Below are 14164 nucleotides of genomic sequence, written 5' to 3' on the forward strand. Positions count from 1 at the left end.
AAAGACCGTACCCTTTTATGTAATGATGTTTACTTTGAATTTATATTAGTTCACACAAACACTCCATCCATGCTTTTGTTCCGGCCCTCCGGTCCAGTTTAAGAACCCATTGTGGCCCTCGAGTCAAAAAGTTTGCCCACCCCTGGTATAGAGGGTAGACCCTTGATGCTAATGCAGAAAATGGGCTGCCGTCTAAGGGATCTGCAACGGAAGGCGGAGCTCAGGGAGGTGCGTCTCACGTTTTCACGTTAAGGGCTAATCCAGCTGCTTGGCCACCGAGGTGTGGCTTCTCCAGGGTCCACGTCAGTGTTCGTGCACACGGCCCCTGGGCCCGGGTGCCTTCCTGCAGCCGCGTGTTCCAGCAGCCCAGACACCCCTTCCAAGGAAGAAAGGCGGCTCCTGTGGCTCCTAGGTCCTGGGTTTTGTCCCTAACGCCCGGCTCTGAGCGCTCCCTGCACGGGGAAGCAGGGGCTTCTGGAGCTGGGATTTAGCACAGCCGCCCTTGAATGGCGGAGAGGGTCGCTACCCAGGAGAAAGGGTGCCCTCCGCAGAAGAGGTGAATGGACTGAGGAAGCACCCACAGAGATGACAGTGACTTGTCTACATTCACTGTGCTATGAATTTGACCCAATAAACGTGTACTTGCTAAAAGTGATTTTTATAGCTCTCCCCTATATCTCCCACACGCCTCCGGCCATACAAATGTTACCTTTGCCCAACAACCTTTTGGCCTCTAAGAATCCAGGATGTGGGAGGGGCAACTGGCAGTGTCAGTGCAGGAGGGAGGAGGCTGCAAGGGAACCATGGCTTTGGGATGTGCTGGGAAGAGAATGGACAGAGAGAAGAAAAAGCCACTAGAGATACAGATTTGTTTGTTATCTCTATGAAATGGACAACCCCAACTTAGAGGGTGAAAGGGCAGAGGAGGAACCACAAGTACTGTCTGTACTTGGGAAGAGAAGAGGATTCAGGAAGTGAACAGATAAAGAGAGGAAAAGAAACCTATCTCCAGGAAGCCAGACCAAGGAACAAATCCAGTGGTTGCCTAACAGTCTCCACTTGGCATTATTTCAGTTCTTGTCCCAGTTCCTGATCATGTGACACTTTTCAATAAGCATGCTTTTTAGCTATTGATCTTCGTTTACAGACTTAGTTATGCAACACAGAGGCCAGGACTCTGCAGTGGAGAGAAGGTTAAAAAAAGGGGTGTCTCCCTCCCAGAGCCATTCCCCACCCACCCGCAAAACACTGAGGGTCCCCATGAGACTTGCAACCAGGTAGCCATGGGCAGTGGCGCCTGGTCTCGGGCTAACCCGCTGAACCTGCAGGCATTTGATCACACACAATGAGCTAAGATGCAGCCGTGAGCAGTGAGATTTTCCACAAACAACATATCTGCCCACTCCCCGCCTAGCCAGTGGCCAGAGTCCATTGTCGCAATCCCTCTCCCTGCACACCCTCCGCTCTCCACCCTCTCCCTCTGTGACACTTGTCTGTTCAAGGCCCCAAACCTGGTGAGCCCTTCCACCTGCCTCCTACCTGCCCCGAAAGCTCTGTATTCCTCGAAGGAAGTCACACAGCTCAGCTGGCTGGCTTCACTTTAATGACTGTAGACCTCAAATGGACACATGACCTTACCAAAGGAGCTGGCTTTAAGTCTCTTGTAGGCTTGCTTTTCTTTTTCTTTTTAAAATATGTATTTTATTGATTCTGAGAGGGAGGGAGAGAGAGAGAAAGAAAAACATCAATGATGAGAGAGAACCACTGATGGGCTGCCTCCTGCACGCCCCACACTGGGGATCGAGCCTGCAACGCAGGCATGTGCTCTGACCGGGAATGGAACTGTGACCTGGTCCATAGGTCGACGCTCAACCACTGAGCCACACCAGCCGGGCTAGGCTTGCTTTTCTTTCCTGATATCAGCTATTTCAAACCTTCTCCCTCCCACAGCCCTCCTCTGCCCTGCTCATGACTCACTGAGAACGCTAAAGCCATCCGGCATCGGTTCCCCTGTCCTCCACCAAACAGGTAAATCTGCCCCCCACACTTGTTTCTCCCACTACACGCTGGTTCCCTCCTCCTGAGCCCCTGGCCTGGCCCCTGACGTCAGATCAGAGAATTTGATCCTTTGCTGATTCGTCCTCCCAACTTCTAGGTGTTCTTGCCCCTCGGGGCTGCTTTGAGGGCCTCCTCACCTGCTCTGATGCCTTCAAACCAGTCCCTGCTGACGGCTCCCAGATGGGTGGCTACAGTCGCAGTCCTCGAGGCATCTGCCTACTTGCCATCTACCTTCAGGTGTCTTACATGTCAAGTTCAACTTGTTACAACATTTTAGTCCCCACATTACTCCAGGCTTTCTCATCTCAGCCTGTGGCGGCACTTTGCTGCCTCTTCTCCCCGGTACCCCACATCCAGTCCCTGAGAAAACACCCCCTGGACTCGGTCTGCCTCCACCGCCTCCACCGGGATCTCAGGCAGCATCCTCTCTGTCTGAGCCGCACAGATCCTGCCGGTTATGCATCAGCCCTTCTCCAATCTAGACTCCCCACATTTGCAACATCGCTCCCATTACTGCCCTGTTTGGGAACCTTGACGTGGTTTCCCACGGCATTTGGGGGAATGTTTGTCATAATGTCTACAAAGATTGCACACAATCTTCCATCGCTTATCTTCCCAACCCTATCTCAGGCCCCTGTGCCCGTTCCCACACAAAAACTTTTTCTTGCCCCGTCTGGTTTGGCTGAGTGGATAGAGCATCAGCCTGCGGACTGAAGGGTCCTGGGTTTGATTCCGGTCAAGGGCACGTTCCTGGGTTGCGGGCTTGGTCCCCAGTGGGGTGCGTGCAGGAGGCAGCCAATCAATGATTCTCATCATTGATGTTTCTATCTCTCCCTCTCCCTTTCTGAAATCAATAAAAAAAAAAAAATTTTTTTAAAAAACAACTTTTTCTTATTTAATTTGTATTGGTTTCAGGTGTACAGCGTCATGGCGGGACAGTCACACTTTACTAAGTGCTGCCCCCGTGTTTCCAGGACGCACCTGGCAGCACGCACAGTTATTACAATATTATTGACTGTATTTCTGATGCTGCAATTTCTTCCCTGTGACCATCTGTAACTGCCAATCTGTACTTCTTAAGCCCTCCACCTCTTCACCCAGCCCCTCCTTCCCTCCTTCCCCTTTGGCAACCACCAGCCTCTGTGTCCATGAGTCTGTTTCAGTACAAAAAAAATTTTAAGGGAAAAAAAGGAAACCCATCAGTATAATCCGCTATGTGAACAAAGAATAAAAACTATTTGCATTTGATGAATCCCAAATCCATCCCATAAAAACAGCCACTTCCCCAGCCTGAGGACGAGTAGCTGCAAAGCCTGCAGACTTCTTTCTGAAAGTGAAACTCTGAGATTGAGGAAACTTCTCTGCATTATCGCCAGTGCAGTCAAGCAAGACCTGAAAGTAGACCGACATGGACTGGAAGGGACCTGAAACTGCCCTTTCCCACAGATGGCGTGACTGTGGATGGAGGAGACCCAAACGATCTATCGAGAATTATTGGAACTGAGTGAAGTTGCTAGAGACCAGATCAACATACAAAAATCAATCCCATGTCTATATCAGTGGCAAACAAAATTAAAAATTTTTTTTAATCCTCACCCGAGAATATGTTTTTATTGATTTTGAGAGAGAGGAACATTGGTTGGTTGCCTTCTCTACCTGTCCCAACTGGGGATCCAACCCGAAAGGTACGTGTCCTGACCAGAAATCGAACCCACAACCTTTTGGTGCACAGGACGATGCTCCAACCGAGCCATCCACTGGCCAGGGCCAGAATTAAAATGTGTGGACAAATCTATATTACAATTCTATGCTGACGTAAATTACTACAAATTTAGTGGCTTAAAACCACAGGCAATTATCATCTCGCAGTCCTGTAGGTCTGGAGTCCGGTAAGTCCTTTTAGAAAAAAGTCCCCATAAAAGACATACTAATTCCCAATAAGCACACGACCGGGTGTCCCACGTCCTTAGCTGCCGAGGAAACACACACGGTGCGCGTTAGTCACGGGGACGCCCGATGCCCGAACGTAGACGACTCGGCGGGAAGCGTGACACGGCAGCTGACGGGCCTGAAGGTGCCAGAATCCCTTCGGGAAACGGCAAGTCCTCGTGATGTGAGGCACCCGCCTCCTCGTGTAAGAGGCCGTGGGGGTCCAGGAAAGGCCTGACCCCACTCCAGGTCACGTAAAGGACATGAACTTGGTTTGCACCCCAGTTCTTGTGATCTAGGTAAGCAGACATTTTGTCATAGCAACTGTCAAACATAGATGGAACTAGACAAAGCTTGCCCAGTCCTGCCCAGCCTGTAACGATCTGCTACTTCCCCGTGAGAGGCCAGGCCCTAACAGTGATCTCTGAAGCATGACCAGCCACAGCTTCGCTATAAAACAGTGTGTGTAAAAAATAAAGTTGCTGGTGCCTTGTGCCAGTCCTCCTAACCCCGGTCTCTGGTGCTTTCGTCCCACGCCGCCATTACTCCACGGGGCCATTTGGGAGCGGGCCTCCACATCCTCGGATCCAGAAATCCCGCTCCTGGCTCTGTGCCCAAGCGAACGAAGATGCACATCCGTTAAAAGACGCCATGGCAATGCTCGCGACAGCTTGTTCTTCTTGACAGCGGAACACGGGACACCACCCGACAGCCACCAGGCGAGTAAAACAAACAGCAAATCCCGGGGTTACTCCTTCCGACACCCCACTCGGCAGTGACCGCGCGTGGCGGCCACGTGGGGCAGCTGTGGGCCTCCCGCCGGACAGAGGCGGCAGCATCCTGGGGGTGGGAGGCACTTGGGCGTTTTATTGGGGGTCATTGTATGCGAATGACACAAAGTGGACAAACAAGAAGGGACTGAGGCCAAAGTGAGGAGGATGATGATGAAATCAATAGAAAGTCTAACAAAAGACTCAGCAACGCGTTAGGAGGGAGCCGTTTCAAACGCGGAGAGAAATGGTCGATAACCAAAGGACGACGAGGAGCGGTCACACTGGAGAAGGACTGGGGTTTTGACGTGAAATCCGGACACGAAACGCACAGCATGACCTGAACACGACGCCGGGAAGCAGGGGTCGTGGTTCTAACCGCTGAGCCACAGCCCAGGAGCTGTCTGTGCTCGGACAGCTTAGGGCTCAGAGGTGGGGAAAGATCGCCTTTTCCCTTAATCTGCCGACCCTAAAAGTGTGCATGACGTGGCCAAACAGAACCAGTCCTCTGAAAGCAGCTTTCACAAACTCAACACAATGTCGCCAACCTTCCCAGAGAAGAGCATGATCGCTGTGTTTCCTGTGAAAATGACCTTCAACCTTATTGTCGAGGTCAAGTACATGAAGCCAAAATACGTAACTTTCATATGGTTGTGTTTGCAGCTTCTATATTGTGTTGTTGTTGTTGTTGTTTTTGGGGGGGAGGTCTGGATTTTAAAAATACCTGTGGAGGGTTTCTTAATTTAAAAATTGTACTCGGTGCCATTCATTCCAGATAAATACTGATTTCATTCCCAACTTTGCATTCAGACGTTTCCTTGCGGTATTTTTAAGCACATCCTCCAACTGCCTAGGCTTCGGGCTCTGCAACTCCTGGGTCGATCGCGGACGTAACGTGGAGCGGGAGAAGCAGTCTGCAGGAAAATGCATCCGGGTGAGAACCACGCGAAGCGGCACAGTCGCTCACAGCTCGACTCGCATGTGCAGCCAGGAGGCCGGGGCTCAGGGCCGGCGCTGCTCGCCCTCGGGGGCGCTTCCCTCAGAAACATCCAACAGCCTATGTCATGGCCAGGTGGTTATAAACACAAACACATCACTAAATAGGAAAAGACTCTCTCTCAGCCTGAAATTCCGGTTGTTTTCCTCCACGTGCATGTCTCCAGCGAAGGCCCTGGGCAGCATTCAGGGTCCGCTCCCCGCGCGGGTCGGCGGCTGGCGCTCCAGCCTCCTCTCATCCGCTTCCACCACGGCCGCCCGCCGGGAAACAGACACTCGGCGGCCTTTTCCTTGCCACCTCGTCTTTCAAAAGGTCATCGTCGCCCTGACCGGTGTGGCTCAGCGGATAGAGCGTCGGCCTGCGGACTTTCTCATTGGTGTTTCTAACTCTCTATCCCTCTCCTTTCCTCTCTGTAAAAAATCAATAAAATATATTTTAAAAAAAGTTCATTGTCGCCAGCCATCCAGGTCTGTCTTTTTTTTTTTTTTTTTTTAAATATATTTTATTGATTTTTTACAGAGAGGAAGGGAGAGAGATAGAGAGTTAGAAACATCGATCAGCTGCCTCCTGCACATCCCCCACTGGGGATATGCCCGCAACCCAGGTACATGCCCTTGACCGGAATCGAACCCGGGACCCCTCAGTCCGCAGGCCGACACTCTATCCACTGAGCCAAACCGGTTTCGGCCAGGTCTGTCTTGTTTCAAGTCTTACATCAACATACCATCTACAAGGGGACGCGTGTACAACTTATAATGCATTATTGCTGGAAACGGTTTTCTAACGCCGGAATACGGGCCCAACTCGTTCACGGAGTGGAAACGCCTAGAAGCGGGGAGAATAACGGGTTTCGGTTTTCGCCTCGTGCTCTCAGGTCCTGGGCCAGCTGGGAAAATTAGAATATCGGCTATCAGATTAGCATAACGGCCATCAGATTAGCATAACGGTCATCGGATTAGCATAACGGTCATCGGATTAACATAACGGCCATCGGATTAGCATAACGGTCATCAAATTAGCATAACCGTCCTCCCTAAGCCACGCCCCCTCACTGGAACCTTTTTCTCCCGTTCTCAGCCACCCACTCCTCAGTCTTCGGTTGAGGTTCGCCTTGGTAGGACCGTCGCCCAACCTGCTCGAGGGGCCCACCGCAGACCCTTTCCTTCGCAGTGCTGGTCAGTATTCTTAATTATTTGGGTTTTCTGCCTCCTTAGAGTGAAAGCCAGTGGTGGTTCCTCAGCAGCCAGCTGGGTGGCAGGTGTTACAAAACAGGCGCGAGGCTTTCTGGTGGTGGCTTTCCTGTGATGCTGTGTTGTGTTTCTTTGCAGTCCTTCAACGTATCCTTTTTCTGAAATACAAAGTATATAGACTCCCCCGAATTTGCAGGACTTAATGCATCCTTTTTCTGTCATCCAATATATATATATATCTGTTCCTCCAAATACCTGTTGATTGCATATTAGGTCTTTAAAGGAAATCTAAAAAAGGGGGGGAAATCCCTTCGCGGGCCGCAGCACACCCTCCTGCAGCACCTGAGGCGTTGGGCACAGGAGAGGACAGCGGGACGCAGAAAGGTAGGCGCCGCAGCCCACGGGGCACGGGGAGGTCGGGCCGCGTCCTCCCTGCGAGGCAGCCGAAGCCGTGGCCAGGGCCGCGTGCCCTCCCCGGCGGCTGGCTCCGCCCCCACCGCGCGGGCGCTCCCGATTGGTCTGCCCCGCATCCAGGAAGTGACGTCAGCGCCAGGTCGAAGGGTTCCCCGGCCGAGCTCGGCGCGCCTCTCCCCACGCCCCGCCCCCCGCGCACCAAAACAAAGTGGCGGCGGAGGCGGGGCTTGCGGCCCGCAGGCGGCGCGCAGGGGCCGGACCTTCGCTCGCGGCGCCGGTGGGTTGGGCGGGTGCGACCGACACTTCCGCCCTCGCCAGCTTGTGGAGCGGAGGCATGGAGGTGGGCTAGCGGCCGAGGTGAGGCCCGCGGGGTGAGGAGAGCGGCGGCTCGGGGTCGCACACGTGAGCCGGTGTGCGCGGGGCCGCGTGGGATTACCGTCGCGGCGCGTGGGGTCCGGGCGGGCGGGGGAGGGGCGGTGCGAGCGCGGCGGCTCGGAGGGTCGCGGCGCTGCTGGCGGGAGCAGCCCGGTGGTGCCTGGTGGGTCGGCCCCCGCTGTCCCCCGCACCCCGGCGTTTCGGGCGCTGGTACCCCCTCTCCTCCCTTTCCCGCGTCTGCAGAGCGGAACCGTCACCTGTTTTCGGTCCGGGCATGGCGTAGGGCCTCCGGGGGCAGGGGCAGGGTCCGGCTGCAGAGTCTTGGTCCTCTGGACGCTCCTGCGTTTCTCCTGCCCGGAGGCTCTCCCGTCGCGGAGTGCTTCTCCCCAGTGGTTCCTGCTCCACCTGTTCTCAAATCGGGCAGCAGAGGAGCTTTGCCCACCCCCCTCGCCTGCGGCCCAGAGGGAGCCAGGCACGAGGCTTGAAGGGAACAGAACCCTTGGGTTAGATAGAAGGAAGAGTTGACGTTTAAAGTGAGAGATGAGTTAGTGACTGACACCCGCGGGCTGCGTTTGCTCATTTGGGGAACTTTTGACAGACCGCCCAGCTGTTCTGAGTGGGCCCGTCCCAGTGGGATGAGTCCCCCGCCCCACCCCGTGGAGGCAGGATCGCAGTTGCATCATTTCCAGTATTTGTGTGCCCTCAGGCAAGTTGTCTAATCTGTGAGCATGAGCTTTTCCATCAAACGGTGACTTCTGGATCCACTTCATAGGATTGATGTGAAACTCAAATAAGACATTGTAAACTGCTTAACCGTTTTTTACTTTTTCTTATTTCAGAAATGTTCTTTTGGGACCAGAGTCTGGGTATATATGAGTGAAAATCCTCACCCAGGAATCTCGACTGAGAGGCTCACATCTCTGTAAGCCATTAATTAGCCCAGGTATTTATTTTTTTAAGAAATTTTTTCAGTCACCTAATATGTGCCAAAAGGAAAAGTGATTAAACAGAAGAGATCCTTGCCCTGCAGATTCAGAATTGCTGAGAACAACAGCTCAGCCCAGCATGGAAGTGAAGTGATAGAAACAAACAAAGGCCTGAGATAATGGAGAAGAAGGTCATCAAAGACAAACCAGAAGGGAGAGGATGGGTCAGACAAGCCCCAGATATGATGACGCTCGGGGATGGGTTGGTTGCACATGGTTAGTTCTCAAATCTGGCTTTTTATCAAAAATCACTGATGGAATTCTTTGAAAAAATTTAATCTGAATTTTATCAGTATCATCTGCCCTTTTTTTTTTTTTTTTAGTTTCTTTGGTGAGTTTGATGTACTTTCAGGATTAAGAACCAGGGAAGAGTATGAAGGGCGGGTGCTCCAGGCAGATGGATGAGCTTCTGTAAAGGCAGGGAACGCCAACACCATGCAACACCATGAAGCATTTTCGGGAGAGCAAGTGAGGGTTTGGAATGGCAAGAGATGGTGCTGAGGCCAGATCAGGCAGGGCCTTCCTTATGTGCTGAGCCCAGAAGCTTGAGGTTGATCCCAAGACTTGAAATGACTTACTCTGGAGGAGTCATCTATGCTTTCAAAGTCCAGCTGTTTCCTTGCCCGTCGGCAGCATTTGGAGGAAGAATTGGTGGTGGATCAAAACAAGAGACAGAAGAATCCCATTTAGGCTTCTGTAATCCAGACAAATAATGAGAATGTGTTCAAGTTAGGCGGTGGCAGTCTCACTGAGTAACGTACAGATGTAATTGAGGAGGTGGACTCGAACTCAGAGAGATGGGGGCTAAGGGAGAGTACAGGGTAATTCCCAGGTTACTGGTTTGAAAACTAAAGGATAGTGATGCCATGAATATAGAAAATACTGTATTTAAGGGAAGGACTTTTTCTTTTCTTTTTCTGTTTACTTTGAGGTGCCTGTCACTGTGCAGTTGGATATTGACTATCTTTGTGGATTTCTAGGCTAGGCTAGCATTTATTGAGTAGCTGAACTATAGTTAAGCATTGCATTATGAGTTTTACATACATTCTCAGTCTTTGGGAAACTTCAAAATAGGTAGTAGTTGAAGCCGTGGTTTGAGTTAGGTCACCCAGAAGGAGGTTACTAAATGAGGTTAGAGTCCTGAGGGCACCCTCTGGAAACGGATGCTTACAGAGGCAGAAGGAAGAGATGAGGAAGGTTGAGAAGAACTGAAAGGAGAATCGTGTTGTCTTAGCTAAGGAATGCATGGCCAGTATTTTCTTTTGCACATTTAAAAATTTAATCTGCATAAGTAACATTGTCCACATTCTTTTTTTAAATGTAATTGTTAAAAATTGAGTTTATTGGGATGATATTTGTTAAAACTATACAGGTTTCAAGTGTACAACTCAGTAACTCATCATCTGCTCACTGCAGCATGGGTTCACCACCAAAGTAAAGTCTCTCTCCCTCCCCTTTATCGCACTTTGCCTTCTTCCCACCCCAAGGCCAGCATTTTCATATGCTTTAGAGGAGTCAAGTCAAGACCCTGCTGGATTTGGTAAAACAGATTATGAAGGACTTCCGTGAAAACATTTAGTCAAAGTAAGGGTAGAAACCAGAGTGCAGAGGAGCTGAAGAAATGAATCTAGATGATTTTTTTTTCCAAGAAGTTTAGGTGGGAAAGAGAAGAAAGTGATTGTTATTTGAAGATTCTGGCTAGCTAATATGAGAAATGAGATCCCCAGAGTAAATCTATGGAAAGTTACAGCTACGCCCCTGGTGAAGCGTCCTGTATGATCGACACATCACTGTACAAGGTAGACAATATGAAATCGGCTCTTTTGATGCTTGGGGAGTGGTTCTTTTTCTGTCCTGCAGCTTGATTCTGTGGTTCAGTAATGGTTCCAAGCAGTTAAAAAATACTATGAAATTAACACAACTGACTTTCAGAACTGAGTTGGGCAAAACTTCACAGGATTCATGATCTACCAAGGGAAATGACCATATGTCCTATTCAGAATTTGCTGGGCTTGCCTGTCAGCACAGTGATGATTTAGATTTGGGGACATAATTATACATATGGCCACCTGAGAGGACTCACAGAAGCCCGTTTCTCTTGTTGATGTGTCTTGTAGCACCATTCTCTGTATTGTAGATCCCATGGTGCTTATCTGTTCCATGGGAATAACGCCCTCATACTTTGAGAAAAGTCCTGCTTTTGAGTGTGGAAGTGGCCTAGCACTCTGAGTGAAATAAAGAGCAGTCTCCATAATTTTATTTTTTAAAAATATATTTTATTGATTTTTTACAGAAAGGAAGGGAGTGGGATAGAAAGTTAGAAACATCGATTCAACTGCCTCCTGCACATTCCCCACTGGGGATGTGCCCGCAACCAAGGTACATGCCCCCGACTGGAATCAAACCTGGGACCCTTCAGGCTGAGCTGAACCAGTTAGGGCCGTAATTCTCTTAATGGAAGGGTCATTTTGCTGACAGCTCTGTTAACATGTTGTGACAAAGTTATTGTTTTACTTCAGTCCCTTAATTTTTTCAAAGCTGCGGTTTCCCCTGTCAAGTCATGCTCATAATAATGGGTGCCTGAGAAACTTCTTAAGTTTCACTTTCTATTCTTAAATCAGAACTCACTCTGCATGTTGAATTAGATCACCAGAAAAATAGCTTCTGCAGATTTTCAACTTCCTGGTACTGTGATGGCCTTTTAGAAACAAGAAACCCTGCTTTGAATGAAATGATTTTAAGTTACGCAGAAACTAATGATATTCAGTGGTAGTTGGTGTCCCTGTGGGCACTAATGGGATGGGATGGGATTAGAGCCGCCTTTCAGAGGGAAGGCGGGGCTCTCCAGCTGAGTTAGTAGCTTTCTCTGTTTGTAAATGAGGACTGTGTGCCTCATCATGTTATCTTTTTGCTCAGCTTTTCAGGAAGCTCCTAATTTAGGACTTAGTGAAATTAAATTTATTTTAAATAAGTTTGGATTGCTATCTCTTTTTAAATCTCCTTTTTAAATGTCCATTTTATATGTAGTACTTAAATATTAAAAGCTGCCCTAAATTATTTTTAGGAGCATGAAGAAAGTACACAATTAATACTTAATGAATTCAGAAAATTCCTAAGACAAATACATATATTTGATTATAAGTACATATTTATGTATAAGTCTTTAATCATGGATATAAGAAGGAAGTAAGGAATTTTTCTAAAATATGAATTTATTTTTAAAAACTGGCTCCCAGCTGGTGTGGTTCAGTGATTGAGGGTAGACCTATGAACCATGGTTTGGTTCTCCGTCAAGGCACATGCCCGGGGTTTCAGGCTCAATCCCCAGTGTGGGGTGTGCAGGAGGCAGCCAATCAATGATTCTCATCATTGATGTTCCTCCGTCTCCCTTCCTCTCTGAGATAAATATATACCTGTATCGATATATATATATATATATATATATATATATATATATATATATATATATATATCTTTTTTTAGAGGCCCAGTGCACGAATTCGTATACCAGTGGGGTCCCTCAGCCTGGCCTGCAAGATCAGGCCGAAACCGGCTCTCTGACATCCCCCAAGGGGTCCTAGATTGCAAGAGGGCACAGCACAGGCCAGGCAGAGGGACCCCACAGGTGCACAATCAGGGCCGGAAGAGACGGAGGTTGGCCAGTCAGGGAGGGACTGCAGAAGGGCTCCAGGGTTCCAGGGTGTGTACAGCCCGTCTGGCTCAGTCCCAATCGGCTGGACCCCAACAGCAAGCTAACCTGCCAATCAGAGCAACTGGTCAACTGTCTGCCCTCTGGTGGTCAGTGCACGTCATAGCAAGCAGTTGAGTGGCCTTAGCATATCATTAGCATATTATGCTTTGATTGGTTCAACGGACGACCATACACTTAGCATATTAGCCTTTTATTATATAGGATATTTTAAGAACTTGCATTATGCCACAAAAGCCTCAGCAGTAAGATATAATTTCTGTCAAGATGTCATCTGACTCTGGCTGGTTTTTCCCAGTAGTTAGAGCCTCACATCCATGGTTCTCTCTGTCTCTACTTTTCTCCCCCTTTCCCTCCTTCCCTCCATCCCTCCCTCCCTTATACTCTGAAAATCAATGGAAAAAATATCCTCGGCTGAGGATTAATCACAACAAAAAGATGTCATTTGAATTTTAGGGTAATATGCATTCAAAACTGCCAAGGTTCTTTACCCAAGCATTCAGTTCATGTTTCTTAACCTTTTTTTGTCCCTTCTCGCCTTTCCTGAAAGGAAACACTTGAGACATTTCTATGCATTTCCCATGAATTTTAATACTAGCAATGTAGTATATATCTGTGCACTGTATGTATATGTGTGCTTTATACATAAAAAGAATAGGACTGACCAATTTTATCTCTTTGAGATGACATCACCCCTGATGAGAATGCATGGTTAGGTCAGTGGTCGGCAAACTGCAGCTCGGCAAACCGCGGCTCGCGAGCCACATGTGGCTCTTTGGCCCCTTGAGTGTGGCTCTTCCACAAAATACCGACTTCTGTGCATGGGCCACGAAGTTTCAGTCGCACTGTACATGCGCGCCCACACGTGGTATTTTGTGGAAGAGCCACACGCTAGGGGCCAAAGAGCTGCATGTGGCTCATGAGCCGCGGTTTGCCGACCACGGGGTTAGGCCCATCTAGTTTATGAAGTGAACTTAGTTGGGCTTAGAGCTTTTTTTCCCCATTAGGTTGATATTTTACATTCACTAGATACTTAAGGTCAAGTTTCTCAAGATGAGGTTTGTTGGATAATTTCCTGGCCAATTCCCAGTCAGTCATTAGTTTCATATAGAAACACTTTGCTACCCTTTGGGTGTGGTTTTCTTTCTTCTTGATTCAGACTGGCCGACAGCTGTTGAGAGGGTACTGTGGGTCGGTCTGATGTTTTTCTCACGCAGAGACTGGGGCAGCATGGGTTTTGGAGAAGCATGTTACAGAGTGGAAGTTGCTTCCTCCTCACATTATGGCGGGTTATAAACATGACTGACACGGGTGATGTTAACCTTGATCATTTGGTTAAGGTTGTGTTTGCTTGCCAGGTGTCTCCACTCTAAAATTACTGTTTTTCCCTTTTCACACTCTCTTCTTTGGAGGTAATTCACCAAGTCTGGCCCACACTCACGATGGGTGGGATTAAGTGCCACCTCCTGGAATGGGGAGAGTATCAATATATTATTTGGAATTCTTCTGTAAGGAAGATTTGTCCCTTCTCCCACATTTGTTTATTCGCTCACTCATTAATAGCAGTATGGATTCATGTATATTTACTTTATACTGTGGGTTGTAATCCAATATTACATTTACTTTGTTGTTCAAAATGTTGGCGCTTTGGCCATTGAGAGCTCTCTCACGGAGCCTCCTGTGTTGTGTCCCTTTGCCACGTCCTTTTGTATTTTGAGCACTTTCTCTTTCTGGGA

The 14164-nt window shown here is 48.9% G+C and overlaps 1 protein-coding gene across 13 annotated transcripts in view; it reads left to right on the forward strand.

Moving 5' to 3' along the window:
* Positions 1-7601: 7601 nt before the first annotated feature.
* The window catches only part of SETX (senataxin), a 60862-nt gene continuing 54299 nt past the window's right edge, over positions 7602-14164 (forward strand). For 10 of the 13 annotated variants that reach the window (XM_036329267.1, XM_036329271.1, XM_036329272.1 and 7 more), the window contains exons 1-2: positions 7602-7715; positions 8573-8655. In XM_036329267.1, the coding sequence (XP_036185160.1) occupies positions 8606-8655 (50 nt within the window). In that variant the 5' untranslated portion in view covers positions 7602-7715; positions 8573-8605. Of the gene's footprint in view, positions 7716-8572; positions 8677-8763; positions 8936-14164 lie in introns of all 13 variants that reach the window. The other 3 variants (XM_036329270.1, XM_036329269.1, XM_036329268.1) reach the window with 3 other exon arrangements.

Source organism: Myotis myotis, unplaced genomic scaffold (assembly GCF_014108235.1).
Source record: "Myotis myotis isolate mMyoMyo1 unplaced genomic scaffold, mMyoMyo1.p scaffold_m19_p_12, whole genome shotgun sequence".
Classification (NCBI taxonomy): Eukaryota; Metazoa; Chordata; class Mammalia; order Chiroptera; family Vespertilionidae; genus Myotis; species Myotis myotis.